General features: G+C 34.2%; 1 protein-coding gene and 3 long non-coding RNA genes across 4 annotated transcripts; all 4 read right to left on the bottom strand.

The window, feature by feature from the left end:
* On the bottom strand, positions 1–4,991 carry LOC140043892 (solute carrier family 2, facilitated glucose transporter member 1-like). Its single transcript, XM_072088367.1, has 5 exons — positions 4,886–4,991; positions 4,345–4,446; positions 3,338–3,407; positions 1,532–1,659; positions 1–847 (listed from the first exon to the last, which is right to left on the bottom strand). The coding sequence occupies exons 1-5, from the start codon at positions 4,967–4,969 to the stop codon at positions 677–679; spliced, it is 555 nt and encodes a 184-aa protein (XP_071944468.1). The 5' UTR covers positions 4,970–4,991; the 3' UTR covers positions 1–676.
* Positions 4,992–5,432: 441 nt separating this feature from the next.
* On the bottom strand, positions 5,433–7,540 carry LOC140044776 (uncharacterized). Its single transcript, XR_011844492.1, has 3 exons — positions 7,492–7,540; positions 6,175–6,228; positions 5,433–5,615 (listed from the first exon to the last, which is right to left on the bottom strand). It is a non-coding gene; the product is annotated as an uncharacterized lncRNA (long non-coding RNA).
* Positions 7,541–8,306: 766 nt separating this feature from the next.
* LOC140043942 (uncharacterized) lies at positions 8,307–11,411 on the bottom strand. The gene is made up of 3 exons (XR_011844441.1): positions 11,141–11,411; positions 8,916–9,076; positions 8,307–8,405 (listed from the first exon to the last, which is right to left on the bottom strand). It is a non-coding gene; the product is annotated as an uncharacterized lncRNA (long non-coding RNA).
* A 2,262-nt stretch (positions 11,412–13,673) lies between these two features.
* LOC140043891 (uncharacterized) lies at positions 13,674–15,238 on the bottom strand. Its single transcript, XR_011844434.1, has 4 exons — positions 15,174–15,238; positions 14,982–15,092; positions 14,325–14,426; positions 13,674–13,744 (listed from the first exon to the last, which is right to left on the bottom strand). It is a non-coding gene; the product is annotated as an uncharacterized lncRNA (long non-coding RNA).
* Between the last annotated feature and the right edge of the window lie 3,835 nt (positions 15,239–19,073).

The raw sequence follows: 19,073 nt of genomic DNA, 5'->3' as shown, positions 1-19,073 counted from the left end.
AATGGCATATTCAACAAAAAAATGTTCAATAATTATTTTTTCAGGAGGACATTACATCTTTAATAATGAAAGTATAGTACTAGTTTTGTATGCATGCATTAACTATTTTATTTTTTTTCTAGAAGCAAAAAGTTTGTTACGATATATTGTTTCATGGTATTTTAAGTCGCGTCGGGTAATCGAAGCATCAGTCCCCGTATCCATTACTGGCCACTACGGCGAAATTAAATCCAATTGTCATTAACACCGTCGTAACCTTAACGTAACGAGGTTTTGTATATTTCAGTCCAAATTAACGTTGCTAAAAAAGGTTTAGATGTATTATATTATTCGTAGATCCTATTTTCTAAGTTAATAACGTTCCATAATTACTATCGAACATCTACCTATACTATTATTTCAGCCAATATTAGTTTACTATATTAGTTTAACAAAGATTTCTTTTTTGTAACAACCAAAAAAAATGATAAGCAAAGTTACAGAACGTTTCGAAACCTGACAGATTTCATACTCAACTCATAGGATAAACAACGCTAGACGATGAAACGCCAGTTGAGAATAAAAACTGTCAGGTTTGAAACGTTCCGAAGTCCGCTTACGATTATTTGGTTGTTACAAAAAGAAATCTTTGTTATGTTTATTGTAAAACCTGATGACATTTCTCCAATATATTAGTTTAGTTGACCATTTCAAAACTTTCCGAAGACGTAAATCGGTTACGTTGAAAACTAGTTACAATTTCAGTGAACGTTTTGTTTTTCGTCTCGGGTACGATGAAGTACGTGAAGAGAACGGTTATGATTAAAACCAGAGTGAAGATTAGAAAAGAATAGCCGCCCATACCTTCCTGCAAGATAGAATATCAAGTAGCTTTATTAGGCCAAGTTATTTACATTATTTATTTTATGTTTTATTTCATCCAACAGCGAGTAACTCGCCAATTACAGGATGTATAAACTATTTATCGTGCTTATAAACGAGTCTCATTTAAGGCTTAGGAAGTTGAGTAGTATAAAGGGTTAGTTACAACACTGGCACTAGGTCAGTATTGAACCTGGGACCTTGGGATTGGAATGCAAGCACGTTAACCTCTAAGCTACAGCTCCACTTACAATATATTTCCATATTTGTATTCTAGCAATTGTGCATTTTCACCATTAACATCTAATGGTGAAAAATTCATTCTTTTGGTATTCAAACTTTTTTTTAACTTTTTTCTTTCCAATACTATTTAATAAAGATACAGACCCAACAAGCACTGTTTCTGTGTCCATTACAGTTTATAGTTAGTCAGTTATTAGGTTAGTCATGAATTCGGCTTTCGAAAATGGGACATAATTATATTAAAATATATTGTAACCAAAAATGGTTAAAATTTCAACTTGGACGCAACTCAAGTAAGTTGACTAATCACAAACGACGGTTCAGATGACCTATTGTGTCGTTAGTTAGTTATGAGTTGCGTCTAAGTGGGAAACCAAGAAAAATCTTATGTTGTCCCTGTCACTATGTTTCTTTATTATAAACATACCAACATAAATGGAAACGCAAGTCCAACAGTGAAGTTTGACCACCAGTTAAATTGTCCTGCAAACGCCATTGCAACAGGTCTAGGGCCTTGAGTCCAAAGCTCTGGTATTACAACGAATGTCATTGCACCTGTGGAAACAGAGGATTCAACTTGATATGGGTGTTGAAATATTCTATATGACTTAATAATCTAATCTAAACTAATAATACGGGCGTGGTGTGTTTGGTGTTGTCACGCGCGTAAAACTAGCGACGCAACGTAATGCAACCTATGCAACATAAGCAAATGCCCTTCCAATAATTGTGCTTGACCCGCCTGCTTGAAATCAAACCTGTGATGTTTGCAGCACTGTCGCTAAAGCGTGGTTCCCACTAGAACGCAACGTAGCGACGTATTGACGCAACGTGATGTATTGTGTAATCACAAGTGGGAACCGATGACAACAGTGCTGCAAAAATCGCAGGTTTGATTTCATGCAGGCGGGGGCAAACACAATTATTGGAAGGGCAGTTGCTTATGTTGCGTAGGTTGCGTTACGTTGCGTCGCAAGTGGGAACCAAGCTTTAAAGGCCAACTCAGACTGCGTCGTACAACGAGGCCCGACAAACGTCTTTACTCGAAACAACTTGTCGGGCATCGTCGTACGACGCTGCCTTAGATGTATACAAATCCTTTGTCGTATTACCATTTCACTTAAGTATCATTAGTTATTTTGTATTGCAAATAATTACTAAATCGTATTAATAATCATCATTGCATCGGTTAATACACACTTCAGTGTTACATACAATGCATGCTTTATCACATTACAGATCCCATTAATTAAATTATTATTATACTATTTACGTTTTTCTTCTTGTTGTTTTTGTATTGTCATGTAACGTAATAGTGTATTTTAAAACAATTTTAAAAATATTTTTATATTATTACTACTACTTGTCTGATTTTAAGTTAAGATTAAGATTTAAGTATTGTTTATTCTTATTTGATACAATTATTATTATTAGTTATTAGTGAAACCAGGCTTAAAGCTCTATGTTGCTTATTTGGTCTTTTCCAGGCTTTGCATCTTTTATTTAATATTTTGAATTATTCTGATACCTCTTATCAGGTGTGATGCATTGTGAAATAAAACGAACGAATGTATGGGTACAATATCCATAATCTATTACATACATTAAGATATTGTAGTGTTTGCAGTGAAGTAATATGCTACGCTTACTTGTTGTATTATTCATTGGAAGCAACACCCGATGAAATACATCTAATGAATTTTAAACAACAGTGTCATTTCTTGATTTCTTTCTTCCATAATTTAAACTTGTCAATTACCGGGATGCATTAACATGTATCGTATTTATAAACTACCGCCCGTATTTCTAAGTCGTAGTTAAAAAACTTCAAATTTGATTACTTCTTTTTGAATCGAATTTGGTTTAAACTTAGCACTTTTTGAAGTCGAACTACTAAAGTTCGGTTTAAGAATACGGACGTAAGTTTCATTTGAGAATAGAAAGATTTGTAAGTTACCATTACACTTGGTCAGGAGTGAACACTGGCAAGCATGTTAATCACCGAGTTACAGCTTCACTACTTAAACATTACCGCGTGCTCGTACATTAGGCCTATAATGTAACATAATACTACTGTACGATTGTGATAAGGCGACACTCGATTTTGCTAAGACCAGGACATACTCATCAGTGACGACACAAACTATTAGTTCGCCATCTGCAGCAAGATAAAAATAATGGAGTCGATATGACGTCACTGAATCTTGTACTGGTCAAAAAAACTTTGTATTACCTGGCCCTGGTGAAAATCCAAGTATAAACATATACACAAATACAATCGAAAAATATGACCAGGCAGAACCCTATAAACGGTAAAAGAAACACGTGTTGTTATATAATAATAATAATAATACATCGTTTAATTATCAGTAAAAAAAAGTTTGCAAAGAACAGAGGGCGCTAAATACCGAACTATCATAATCAAGCTGGATCTAGCCATGTGCGCACAATGTTATTTATTTATTCAATGTATTTTTATTTAATAAAAGTATAACGAATCGTATTCCACATTGTTTGACTAATAATTTCTGTTACTTTTTTTGATAAATATATGTAATTATTTTTGTTTTAAACGTTTATTTCTTTCAACTTAAGTTTAAAAGCAACAGAGGGCGCTCTATATTATACTATAAATTTTAAAATCACTATACGGTTTTTAGCTCTACTGTAAAATTTATTAATTCATTATTCCTAACTTCTTTCTTTACTAGGAACAGTGCCTAAGATATACACATATGCCATTGGTCCGAATACAAAAATAATAATAATAAAATAAACTTATGTGTGCGTTAAAAAATGCCTTAAACTCTACACTATCAAACTTTATGTGATGTGCCCATATATGGACATGATGATGTCATATCACTACCATATTTGGCCATATCACTACCATATTTAGGCACATCACACTTTTTGTCGAAATAGTTTGATAGTGCTCTGTCTACACTATCAAACTTTATGTGACAATAAAATACGATGTGTTCATAAATGGACACAATGATGTCATATCACTACCATATTTAGGCACGGTTTTTTTGTCAAGCTAGTTTGATAGTGTAGACAGAACTGTAAGATCTGTCTACACTATCAAACTTTATGTGACAAAACATGCGATGTGCTCATATTAAGGACACAATGATGACATATCACTACCAAATTTGAGCATATCACTACCCTATTTAGGCACATCAAACCAGTTTGATAGTGTAGACATAGCTTAATAGGCTGAGAGTAACTCACCGAGGATAGCAATGATATTGATAGGAACACTGTTGCAACAGCCATTACAGAATACGCAACAATCAGGAAGAACCGCCGTCCAAGTTTGTCCACGTTTAAGATCTATAAATAGTTATATTGTTTACTTGATGATATGTCAGATATTGGTAGGGGTGGTACTAAAATTACTACTACGTTACCAATCACAAGCAATGGTTTATCCGAATTTTCGCTTGTGATTGGCCAACTCGTTTGCTTTGCGCTTACGTCCTTGCGTTGCGTCCTATTGGGAAAAGAGCTTTAGTAACCGACAACGTATAGTCCACGTCGAAAACAACCAACACTTCGTTAGTGACTAGTCTATTCATTAGCCAATCGTAAATTTAGTATAGTACAGTCTTCATGCCTTAGGGTGATAACATTTATTAGTATATATGGTCGTGTTAAATAAAGTTGGTAAAGTGTATTTTTGTAATGACTGTATTTCATCTATGCCTATTGCGAAAACTAAAATAGAGTATTAGTAAAACAAGATTATACCATAAATAAATGTATATCTTACTGTTACAATAGCCATAGTTGTCGGAATGAGTCCGGTTCCTAGGCTAGCTAGTCGTACCGTCTCCTCATTTAAACCAGCTGCCATGAAGACTTCAGTCGTGTAATACATAATCTACAAGAAACGAGTAGGCCTATTAACAATGAAAATTGTATGCATCAATATTACAATGTTAGATTAAGCCTAAATTCTGAAAACAACAACAGTTTACTTATCAAAATGAAAATGATAATAACTGTATCTTTTCATAATACTTTTCATATTTGACTGATAAATAGATAGCAAGTTCAACCTTTTAGTTTTTTTACAGACAGACCAAAATTAACCAAAGGGTCAGTTTCTTTATCATGCTAAAATAATCTTAACTTTAACTAGAGTAGTCACTTCAATGATTTAGATTCAGATGTCAAAACAACATATAATAGGATCAAAACTGTTGATAAATAAAGTCTTAGTTATTCTTCTTTAATGATGTTGACTTTTTAGTAAAACAATTATAAATGCCAGTCCGGATATTTATTATTGCAACTTACCGCGTTTATTCCACAAAACTGCTGATTCGTGATTAACACGATGGAGATGATAAGGGGCCATTTCCACACTGGGTTCTTTAATTTGATTAAATCTAACATACTGACTTTGCCGTCTGTGCTATCTTCCAACTTTGCACGTTCTATCAGCATTTCATTAATTTCACCCTCCACTTCGAAAGTACCTCGAAGTTTTACCAGAGCTATAGTCAGAAAATATTTCTTTTCAAACACATTTTAAAAGCACCCGATTACTTTATCTTATATAGTTATAAATTATTTGGCAAGTTTTAATAATTATGGCTACATATTTGTCATGAACATGTTATGTTTTTTTTTTTTGTCTTTATGTACATATGGCCAAGGATTACCAATAATAAATGTCACTGTCCTGTTAGATGGTAATTATTAGCTGGTAATTCCCTTGATACAGGGGCTATTTTTTAAAACACCGGGCTAATATCCTACTCGTCTCGAATGATGAACTGGGTTCTTGAGTGTAGAGTGAACCTAATGTTTATAGTCATCCGAAAAGAGGAACTAGGAGCGAGTCGGCCTCGAACACATGCCAATATTGTTGGTTCTTTAAGTGGTAAGGTAAACCTGCCTTAACCGCTCGGCCATTTAATTCGAATAGACATGGACAGAATAACAATAATCTTATTCGCAATTAATATCAATAATACATAATAATAAAGGTTAAAAATCTAAAACCATCACTACATTAAATTAATTATACATTGCATGATTAATACTACTGACCTTTTCTTGCTATAGCTTTCTGAATGCCATTATCAACCAATAGTTGTGATTCATCTATTCAATAAATTAAACTGATGTTGTATATTTGTTTAATGTATAATTCACTAATTGAGTTGGTCAGTTAAGGCAAACTCGTACAACGAGGCTCCGCGAAACGTCTTGACTCGTCGGTGCTGTCTGAGTTGAATCTCGACGAGATGAGTCGTCTTGATATAGCGTCAGGCGTAATTTTTAGGTCGTCGGGAAAACATTAAATATTTTATTTTATCCCGTCGGGCCGCGTGGTACGACGCTGTCTGAATTGGCCTTTAGTCCACAGTCAGTAGTCCTGTCAGCACTATCACGTTGTTCACTCGTTGAGAGTAGTATACGTCCATAGCTAATGGTTAGCTGTTTTGCTGGTCGATAGAATCAGTAGGTCGGTTGGTCCATCAAAATAAATCATATGTATACAGCCAAAGAATATATATCACAAGAATGAGTAATCCGCGATTTTCCCTGTAACAGTAATATTGTCCATGTGGTAGGGCACCGCCATAAGTGTGGATGTATCTGGGATGTATACAACTTTTGGTGAAGGTTTCACTAATCAAAGGCTGGACCACCGGAGTATTTTCCGATGATAAAAATGTTATCAACTACATGCCAACATCATGTTAAATACTATTTGGATATTTAATTGTTCGTTTTATGCAATTCATTTAGTAAAAACTGCCGTATAAACAGTTTGCTTTATCAACCGGGCGCTACGATAGCGTGACCGGGCGTGTTGGTGTTTACGCGTTTTCACGAAGGATAGTTTAATAATATTCCTATATTTAACTTGTTTCTGGTAAAACAAATAAATGTTAATGACATTTAACATTTTCTCCTATTAATAACATGTGTTTTATACTAATTTATATCATAAAAACAATACTTAATTTACCGGGCGTAGAGTAGTACACGGCAATGGTAAAGAATAGGCCGTGCTGAGTAATATTCGTTGATTTTTGGTGTTGCTGTGTTAGGCCTTTTTTGTGAACTAACTTAGCATGTTAGTAAATAATTGTCTGTAAAAGTGAATAAACACTAGTTTGTTAATAAATATGTATTATAAAATAGTTTACAATTGCAAAAACTATCATCATAATTCTATTTAATGTGGCACGTATCATGTCTATTAAATCAAGTCTTATTTAGTATGTATACATCCGCCCTTATGAGGGCGGGCATCACTCACTGGAACTCTCTGTTACAAATTTCTCATGCAAAAATCGCGGAATACTCATTCTTGTGATATATATTCTTTGATACAGCTAGCTAGTGTTAACTTACCTGTACTTCCTCCAGAACAAGGTCTGTATCGATTTAGTAATAGCCATCGTGGACTCTCCGGGCAAAAGTACAAACATGTCGCTCCAGTCCAACTTATAAATAGAGTCAGAAGTAGCGCGAACGGCCATTTAGTATCGGAATAAAATGCATATAATCCTATAGACTAAATAAAATAATGAATATTGATGTTTTACTTTGGAAAACACATCTATTACTTAACAAACCCCCAAAATAAATGATGTATTTATTTGCTGACATCATTTTAAAGTGATGGCACATTTTTATTTCAACTTTTATTTAGTTCACTAAATTGCTTGACGTGTTTTGTAATACCTTTAGTTAATTTTAGGCCTACCTGTCCGCATAAAATTCCAGATGCAACGCCCAGTTGATGGAACGCCGCAATGCCGCCTCGATATCTTACCGGTGATATTTCAGACAGGTAAAGAGGAACCGCCACAATCACAATGCCTGACATAAAAGAAATCATTAATTAAACATGTAATATTAATCTTTCATAATCATATACTACTCTATTTTATCTTTAATATCATTTTTTTTAAAAAGAATATTTAAAATCATCACTTTATGAGTTAACATTAACTTTTCTTTCATAAAGTTAAGTAATGCCACTGATACTGTTCAGGTTATCAGAATTTCAAAACGTTGGTGGCAGTATAACAAATGTGGTCACTAAGTACCTATAGTTAAAATGTATTTGCCATTGTATTTTGCATAGTACAAGGTTGTGGGCCTACTATTTATACGTAAATAATAGTGACAACTAACCTACAGCGATTCCCATAATCCAACGCCCAAAAATGAGGATTTCATAGCTATTAATGTACTTGCTGATGAACATGAACAGCGCCGCCAATGTCGAGATGATGCTGTTGAGGAGTAATGTCCCTCTTCTTAAATAGAAAGTATTTTTTAACGTATGGAACAATAAACATTGATGACGTTTGTAACTGTCGCATGTACAACCAAATATTATAAGCAGACTATTATTGACAAAGATCGTATAATATTATTGTCAATATGTTTAGTAGGTACAAGATGTATTTACTGGGTATACGCTCAGGCCTAAACAGTGTAACGTTACGAATTAATAGAAAGATTATGTTTGGCTGCATTTAACTGCATTTAAAAACGTTATAATTAAGATGGATAAAACAAATATTAAAAAGTGTATTATGGCAGTAACACACGTGTGAGAAAAAGTTTGTTGAATTTGTAAAAAGTAAACATAACAGTTTTGTTTCCACTCCGACTCAACGCAATTACGTACAGTACGTAGCTGCAACGCACGTGAATTGACCAATCACAACAACGATAGATGACCCATTGCGTCGTGATTGGTCAAATTACCTGCGACGCGCTTACATTTCTGCGTTGCATTCAAGTGTGACGAAAAGCTTTACCTGCCAAAAAAGTTTGTAGAAGAAATTGCAATAAGTGAACCACATGACCCTCCAATACAATACACTGCAATCGTCATTGCCCATAGCCAACGTAGATGATTCTCTGACAGGTATTCATTAGTTTTTGAATAGTAAGATTCGTTGTAAAATGTCTGAATAAACTGTAAACAAATTAACATTTTGAACGTGAGAGTATTATACTAAATTTTTCAGAAGGTGAATGAATGGCGGGAAAGAAAAAAATGTACATATAAGTGAAACAATTTTTTTTTCTTTGGAAGTGATTAACTTTATTAAAACTACAAAATAACATATTGAAAGTCTGATTTAATTAATCTTCATTTTTCATGTTTTTGGAGGAAAATACACCATTATTTACAAAAAGCGAAATAAACTCAAAACAGCTATCTCTGGTATAACGCAGTTGTGCTGAATTACGTTTGACTCATTGTTACCAGCATTTTTTTCTTCAACAACTAAAATCACTTATTTATACAATAAGCAATCAAATAATACTATTGAATCATAAGACATGAATTGTTCACAGTTCATAATAGTTAATCTCATCTCAACACTATTTGTACAGTGTAAGGTTTATAGCCTGGGTGCAGAACAATTATTATACACATTTGCGGGAAAAAAGTATAGGAAAATGTTTTTTTTTGGTTTTTCTAATAGAGTATACCATATAGAATGTCAGAAAAAAATCCCCATCCCAAGGTCTTGGGGAAATTTTTCATGGCACTTTTAAATTTTGGCCTATATAACACACACAAATTCCTATTAACATACACAAATACCTATATATAGGGGATAGGGAAAATTATCATTATTATTTTCATTATTTTTTGGTTAAAAATTAGCAATCATTTTTTACCAAAAAATGATGTTTTACCCCAAAAAATAAGTAGTTAACAGTAGAAATTTTTTTTTTTTTTAAACATGGATATACCCAGTGGGTCGTACACTACATGATTCAATCACTTTTATTATGTTGGTTCGGTGGGGTTTGCTATGTTTTTTTTAACTAGTAGGTTTGCAAGGGTTTGCGGGGTTTAGCAATACCCTGTTTTTTCCGCCAAATTGGACGCCATATTGGATTCTGGCATGATGATGTCATTGTTATCGACTCGATTTATCAACTACTATGAGAAGTAGTTATTAAAGTAAGCCTCAGCAAATTTTAATCATCATAACACAACTCCAAGTAAAAAAAAACGTGAATTGGTTTTCCCTATCCCCTATATATAGGTATTTGTGTGTGTTAATAGGCATTTGTGTGTGTTATATAGGCCAAAATTTAAAAGTGCCGTAAACAATTTTTCCCAAGACCCTGGGATGGGGATTTTTTTCTGACATTCTATATGGTATACTCTATCAGAAAAAAAGAAAAAAATTTTCCTATACTTTTTCCCCGCAAAATTTTTACTGCACCCAGGCTATTAGAATATTAAGGAATAATACATGCATTGCAATTGGTTCCTCCTTGTAAGATCCACCTAAAAAACGTACGCGCTGTGCATTTAATTTAACAAATTAAAAATGTATTGTCCCTTGAAACACAAAAAATGAAGGTCAAAATATTCTAAAATTGAATTGGCCATATCAAAGTAATATTAAAGTTATTCACTTTAAGTCGAAAATTCGAGCCAAAAACAACAAGTTTGATTATATTTGGTCTGGAAAATCGTCACGAGCGAAAGTAATCAAATATTTCAAACCACGAGTATTCATTATGCATAATAAGGGTTGTTTACAACTCGTCACGGTTGGGAAGGTGTTTTCACACAGATCATGAGGAAGTTTTATGATTATGCATACAGAGTAGCCAAACAAGCGCGTTGCATTATGAGATACGTTTTGATAAAAAACTTTGATTGGTACTCAAAAGTTATTTTTTGAACAAAAAAACGTCTGTTTAAATGATTTTTTTCGCCTAATTTTTGGAGAAAGTATGCAACTAATAAGATTCTTCAAAATGACTTACTTTTATTCGAAATCTTAAATTTTTAATTTTTTTTGGAATTAGTCAAAGGGACAATACATCTTTAATGAAAAGTTATAATAGACACGTCTCTTGTAATTGTTCAAATTACTTCGTGCGTTGCGCCCATCTAACGAACGCAACCATCAAAATTGGCGCTTGTGATTGGTCAAATCACTTGCGTGTACACCTTTATACGTTGTGCCCAACTAAGAACCAATATATAAGTAGAAAGACTTACTGACGATACGCCAGTCATGACGCTGATATTATATCCATATTGCAGCGATGAACCTAGCCCTGCTGCCAATGACGATCCAATGAGACATAGCGTTAAACCACCACCATCACTGGTGCTAAAACCACAGCTTCTACTCTCATCACTGTTAACTCGGCCTCTCTGTAAAAACAAAAAGTATGGCCTAGCCTACTGTATACAGAAAATGTATAGAAACTGAATGTAAAACAATGTTTCCTCTGCAATACTTCTTACAAATAACACAAAAGGAATGCGAATATTCTACGATGCTTTAACATAAAACATTAAAGGCCTGTATATTAATTAATAAATATACAAATAAAACAAGAAGATTGTAAAGTCGATGCCGGATTGGTTGCCAGTATGGAATTGCGCAAACAAAATTTCTGGCAAAACAAAACACAAAGAATGTTTACTTACTCGTGTTTTCAATTATTATATAGAAAAGATAAATAATTGCTTGTCTTACCATTATACGACCGTTTCCATGAGATCCGTTTCCGACGAAAGTAAGCCAACTGGACATTGCTGCTGTTTGTATTAGTAATGTGAACATGGGTTTGGTTTATATATATTATTTGATCCTGTGATTGTATTTTATTAACAATTAACTTTTAATCACTTGGTAAGCTGGTATGTTGACTTTTTGTGCTGGCGTTCTTATGCAGTACCACACTGGATCAGGAAAATCATTACAAAAATCGTACGCAGAGATAATAAATATTTAAATCTTCATAAACAACATTCAAGATAATTAATTTATTATTCTCACTCCCGAGGAAGATCAAAGCATGATCGAAACGTCGAGAAACTCAACAGTTCTTTTCAAAACTATGCTGTGTACCGCAAACTTTATATCATGCTAATGTATTTGTGTTATCATAATAAATTCTTTAAAGTTTATACTAGCACACCAATAGAACTACTATTCAAATCTTAACATCATAATTACCCTTGTCGTGTATTCTATTATTCCATACAATGTCCCACTGGGACGCCAGGGTGCGAACTTTCTCTAAAAGATACGTGAAAGATAGCCGAACTACTTCCTAAATATAACTAAATCTAACCCTCTAAATAATATCTCGTAACATAAAGTAACATAAAGTAACAAAAAGTGGGTTATGGGATTCGCAACCCATACATCGACCAAAGTCGAGAGCCTAATCCATTCGACTACACAGACAGCTCGACGGAAAGCGTAATAAAAAGTGCATTCATAGGGCGAGCGCAGAGCAGATGAAACATGATGCATATTCATACTAATGATCCCTCTCTCGTATTTTCAGAAAAAGTCTTTGGGGAAAATATTTTCGCCGCCCGTGTGAATCGCCGCATAGTTTTAGTTTACGTTGTTACGTAAACAGACTGATTTGTTTTTCCGTAAACCGTTAAAATCGACGCAGAGGGTCATTTTCGACTGTTGTTGCGTCTGTTTAGGTGGTTTGTTTCCCACGTGTGACACGAAACGTTATATTTTCATACGGCACTTTCTGTCGATAGGTTGCTCCTAGTGGTAACCAAACTTTAAAAATGTCAGTTTTATTACTCAACGCAGCAGCACCAACAAATGTGAACTGATCATATCGGACAATTACTTCACATAGTTGGTTATTTTTCGTTGTAGCGGGTTCTATCACAACGTACGATTTGCAATTGTCAATTGTGCTATCATGTTTTTTTTAGCCACATGGTTCAATAAATGCCCTATAATATTGCGATGATCAGTTAATTGTAATGAAACAAACTAGTTATAATCAGAAATACACGCGTACGTGCTATTACGTCATAGGTCATGAACCTGACATTTCGATATGGTTGCCATGATGTGACGTATTGTTTTTGAAATGTGAATAAATCTCTGCAAAGGTTTTCTGTTTTGTTTCAGGTACACAGAAGTAAAAGAATATAACAACCATCGCTAAAAAGGCTGAAAAAAGCAGAAAAGAATATCCCCCTAGACCGGTCTAAAAAATAAAAGGAGAATTGTGAAAATTAGTAACATATAAAACAAAATCTTTTCGACAATAGGCGTCGATTATTTGCTCAAAACAGCGCAGTCAAATACCTTTACATGCGTTTACAGAGAGAGAAGCGCGTTAAAAATAGTTTTGGAAAACTTGTTACAGAGAAATTTATACTGCAACAAAAACCATTTAAAAAAGAGAATTCTATCTTCTTACCAACATATATGGAAATGCAATTCCTATGATGCAGTTAGACCACCAGTTAAATTGAAGAGCAATAGTAATAGCCGCGGCACGCGGGCCTTGTGTCCAAATCTCCGGGACAATCACCATTGTCATGGCTCCTGAAAGTTAAACCAGCCACTCATTTAATTAAATCACTTGATTCTGCAGCTGACAGTAGATAGTGTCTAACAGACTGTCGCAAGTCATGTGGATGTATTAAATACGTTAACAATAGTAAATATGATAAAGAACATGAAAAACGCATATTGAAATATTTTGTATATAACTCTTGTATATAACTTTTTTTACTACTAGTATTTTTACCTGGTCCTGGTGAAAAACCACAAAGGAACATATATACAGCAACAATAGACAAAACTGACCAAACTTCACCCTTTGTTTGTTGAAGGAATAATTAGAAGAAAAACACAATTTAATTCAATTTAATTGTTGAACATTTTTTTATCCATTAAAATGTGTTTTACTTGTCACTACATAAAATACAAATATATTCACCGTGAAAAGTAAATTGATTTCTATGTACCACAAAACAAAGAGGTACATCTGTAGTGCATTGATACGTATTATCAGGTATAAAGCAGGTATAATTGTGTTTTTTTTATTTTTTTTTTTATTTTTTTTTTTTTTTATATATTTAGGCAAATTGCCAAGGATAACCATAAGCAAATTCAATCACTATCCTTCTTAAAGGTGGCAATCCGTTCACGAGACAAACATATACACACAATGCTCTACATAAACAAAGTCTTTATTACAAGTCTTTGGGAGTGGAGTTGTAAATTGTCATTAGAAAAAATCCTGACATATGACAGGACTTGAACCCAGGACCCTTGGATTGGCAGCCAAGCATCATAACCACCAGGCCACAACTCTACTCCAAATATAGCAAAGTTAACATTTACTATATATTGTGTTTGAATCAACAATAACAATTAGTTACGAAACAATCTTACATTTGCTGTTAGAGTCACGGTTAGAAAGGTTGTTGCTACCGCCATAAGGGAATATGCAAATATCAAGAAAAATCGTCTGCCAAGTTTGTCAACAAGTAATATCTGACGGAGGAAAATATTTATTTTGTGGACAAAAGAACAAAATAAAAGTTGAATTGAATTAATTTAATGGATAGTTTATTTGTTTGTTGCTTCATTTGCTTTACACAAATGATACATAATAATAATTTCTTTATAAATAATTAAGTATAAATGTTGATGGTGGTCAAAATGAGTCTAAAAATAGAGCAGAGGCCACAATTTACGAAATAGAAAAACATTAGACCTATATTGAGGTTACAGTACAATAACTAATTAGATAAATAAATAAATAAAAGGAAGTGTGGTTTATAACACTACAATGGTAGTAGTCTATGAAGCTATTTAGCTTAATATTCTCCAAAATGAATAATTTTTGCATAAACGGCGTGTCGTTAACTATATCAGAATCGAAAAAAACTTCCTGGTGGCGCTACATTAAAAAAATTACAATGGCTGATTAGCACAAAAATATACTATATACCAGAACATACATCATATTGGAATGTATTGTAAACAATGGTTGAATATGTTTATGTTTACTAATTAGGCCTATGAAGAAAATGTAAGAAAACCCACCGTTATGGTATCCGTTATAATGGCTATAAGACCAGTACCACACGTTGCAAGCTTGATAACATCCTCACTTAAATTTGCCTCTGAAAATAGTTCGGTTGTGTAATACAACACCTACAAGAAATTGAAGTCTAACGTTACCACATAGTTCGTAGAGGGCAGTGTATAGTGACATACACAGTATACAATACTTACGGCATTTATTCCTCCAAGTTGTTGACTTGAATGGAGAAGAATTGAAATGATCAGCGGCCATTTCCACATCGGATCTTTTAACCTAAGTATATCCAGTATACCGACTGAAGTACTGTTAGAGGTCGCTTCTTGTCGACGTTCGTAGAGCATCTCTTGGATTTCATCATTGACGTTATCTGTACCTCGAAGACGCTTCAAAGCTATCAAGAGGCGGTTATTCATTTATTAAAAAAAATATATATTATATATATATATATATATAATATGTAGGCCTATAATAAAATTATTTTAAAAGAAAAGATAGTGGAACAGAACACTTATGTTTGAGCAAGCATTTTGAGTCATTGGAGAAGGATGGAGATTTGTTTCTATTTACGTAGTTGCAGTTATGACACGCCATGCGCTAACGTCGTTACGGGATCTTAACCTTGGTTTTCACTAGAGACGCAACGCAAGGACGTACGCGCAACGCAAGCGTGTTGACCAATGACAAGCAACAGTTTGAATAATCCATCGCTTGTGATGGGGCAACTCACTTACGTTGCGTTACGTCCTTGTGTTGCGTCGCTAGTGGGAACCAAGCTTAAACTTTACTTACAGTTCACTGCTTTGTTATATCTTATGACATCATATTCAATGAGAATCTCGGATTCTGTTGATAAAAAAATATTATTGAATGCATAATAAGCTGAACATACCTATTCATCAAATGAGTGCCGTTTTAAATGTGGAGTGGGGGCGGTTATTCCCTGTGTTTACGGTGTCAAGTCAAGCGACGATAAACTCTTTATGTCATACCTGCAGGCAGCAAATGTCACCACCACAGATAGAAGTATTACTACCTGTTTTTGTAGTAAATGTATAATGCACGGCACAGTATAATAATAATAATATATTTCAGGGGGTTACCTTCATTTTTTTCAGTAGGCCCACTGGAACCGGATGTGATGAGATACCATCTAGGACTTTCCGGACAAAAGAGTAGCACAGTACATCCGATCAAACTCAGGACACCGTTCAATGCAAGTAACACAGGCCACAGCTCTTGGGTGTAAAGAGGATACAATCCTATAATCTACAAAATGTGTATTAATATTTATGTTATCAACGTTATTTTTATTTATTAAAAAGCGCTCATTCAAACTGCATCAGATGCGGACCAGGATAATACTAAACGAAAGAGCGCTAACATAACATTCATAAGCTGTCTACTTCAGAATTTAGTAGGCCTAGCTGCTGTCAAATCAGCCGTGACATTTTGTATTAATATAGTATGTAGGCTATGTATGTTTTATAAACATTTACCTGCGCTGAGAATATACCAAGTGATGCTCCCAATTGGTGGATAGAGCCGAAGGCTCCACGATAACGAACAGGTGAGATTTCAGCCAAGTACACTGGCGTCGCTACTGACGAAACCCCTGTGTATTAATAAGTGTAAACATTATTATGTGTACGATGTAGTAGCCTGTACAAATATAGATTCGATATGAAATAAGTCAAGTCAAGTCAAGTCAAGTATCATTTATTATCATTTGTTTTAAGAAAAAACATAGAAATTCCGAACTCAAAAAAAAAAAACATTACAAAAATAAGGTACTAATAAAACAAGATAAATTACACTAGAACTCAGAGTTGACCGTAACATTGAAACAAATTTCTTGTTCATTTCACTGAGGAAATTGTACCCTTAACATAGGTGTCCCCTCAATATAAGTATCTACAAGTACTGTATGGGTTCCATTTTATGTGATTTTATTTCTCTTTAGGAGTAGTTCAGTCAATATCTGTATAATATTGCATAGTCTATGTAAATACAAAAACGTGATTGGTCGAAATGGAATCACATTATGACTAAACGGTTCAGAGGATCGAAAACATTAACGGTTTATGAAAAATAACCGACCGGTATGACGTCTTCGGATTACAACAAATAAACACCCAATACCTTCGGGAACATAATCCTCGAGAATAATATAATTACCTCAGGGGATCGCAAATGTTATAATAACCCTCTAAGCAGGCAATATCTATAATATAATTGATATATTACCTGATGAGATACCAATAACAAATCGACCTACGAAAACGAGTTGGTAAATATTTACACGCTGACTAATTCCCATAAAAATGGATGAAATAATGGTTACAACACACGTCACAAGTATCGCACTTCGTCTGCAGAAAAGAAAAACTGAACTGCAATGTGTGACATATAGTTATACAATATGTGACGTAATATGATATAGTTATACAATGTGTGACGTAATGCGATACAGTTATACAATGTGTGACGCAATACGATATAGTAGTTATACAATGTGTGACGTAATTCCATATAGTTATACAATGTGTGACGCAATACGATATTAGTATAAAATGTGACGTAGTATGATATTAGTATACAATGTGCTACGTAATAATGATACGAGTATACAATGTGTGACGTAATACTCTGTTGGTATACGACGTGTGACATGATACGGTGTTAGTACAGTATACAGTGTGTGATGTAATACGATAATAATATAGTTGTTTTGTACGCATTACCTTTGTACCTATCTCATTCTGCGCTTGCTCATATAGTTTTTTGACAGTTTTGTAATCGCGTGGTACGCTGTGAAAACGGAAATGTTAAAGATGCGATGGAATAAGGTAGAAAACGAAAAACAATAAAGTATCTTAGTTATGATAAATATCTATTCCGCCTCTAGACCGAATCACCTCTAATTACCTTCCAATAGCATTAGAAATGGGAGTTGCTAACAGTGCTCCAACTGATCCTCCTACGCTGATTATGGTAATAGTAATGGCCCAAAGCAATAGGATTTGACTCTCCGAAATATATTCTCCATATTGGTCAAAGTGAGACTGGTTGTAAAAGTTCTGTATAAACTGTAGACGAAAATATACACATGATCAAACTGATATCATATATGTTTGAGTAATGAAACAATTTAAAGGAAAACTGTCTAAAGGAGAAGATGGAATAAAGGCCAATTGACACTGACGAGCGGCAACGGTAATAACAAACATAGAATCTATTTATTCCTTATGACCATTTACACACAACGCGGAGCAAACGGGCGGTTTCCGCTTAGGATAGATACGATTTTACGTGTAACAATCTACGCGGTTTTCCGCTTCCCGCTACCGCTTGTCTGTGTAGCCTAAATTGAGAGACAGTTAAAACAAAGTGACTGAAATGTTTACGCCTTTTTTTACTTAAAAAATATGGAATGGGGTTATCAAGCGAAATTGTACTGAAGGGTTTTTTTTCCATTACTTTGGCGAGTAGGGGAACCCACTCAGGCCGGGTATTTTTTCTATTAAAACATAAAATAATAATATTTCAAACATACAGCAGAAGGTCCGGTCATCGCACTTAAGTTGTAGCCCAGGACTACAGATGTACCGATGGCTGCCGCAAACGAAGACACCAGCAAACAAGTAGTAATTCGTCCCTGAAAATGTATAAAAGGCTTTGCATGACTACCATGCTAGGCCAGCTATATTAATATTTTCTTATCACAAAGTCTTCATGCACTGTTTTCAATGTGAATTGTTTGAATACTGTAGCTTTATCACAATGTTCAGAAATACCAACATGACTTAAATAATATACTTAAATCAGTATACAACCTAAGTACACTAAAATAAGCAAAGCAATGAATCTATCAAATTCTAAACAAATATGGTGGTGATATACCCAAATATGGTGGTGATATACCCAAATAATATTATAGTAATAGTGTACAGAGAAAACTAATTACTCCAAAAGGAGGGGATTCAACACTATACCTCAGACACTGGTGGCGGAGAGACCAAACTATCGCTTTCTGATCCATATTTGGTCATGCTGAATGAAGTGACGTGCCGTAGACGTAGCCCCACTATTGT

The sequence above is a fragment of the Antedon mediterranea genome, chromosome 3, assembly GCF_964355755.1.
Source record: "Antedon mediterranea chromosome 3, ecAntMedi1.1, whole genome shotgun sequence".
NCBI classification, from domain to species: Eukaryota; Metazoa; Echinodermata; class Crinoidea; order Comatulida; family Antedonidae; genus Antedon; species Antedon mediterranea.
This window is presented reverse-complemented; position numbering and strand designations above follow the sequence as displayed.

Bases quoted from the DNA above. Each gene is read 5' to 3' on its own strand.
- LOC140043892 (XM_072088367.1), bottom strand. From the start codon at position 4,969: ATGGCAGCTGGTTTAAATGAGGAGACGGTACGACTAGCTAGCCTAGGA. The intron at 3,408-4,344 runs GTGAGTTACTCT...TACCGTTTATAG, and splicing joins CAATATCATTGCTATCCTCG to GGTTCTGCCTGGTCATATTT. The intron at 848-1,531 runs GTATGTTTATAA...TCTATCTTGCAG, and splicing joins TTGCGTTTCCATTTATGTTG to GAAGGTATGGGCGGCTATTC.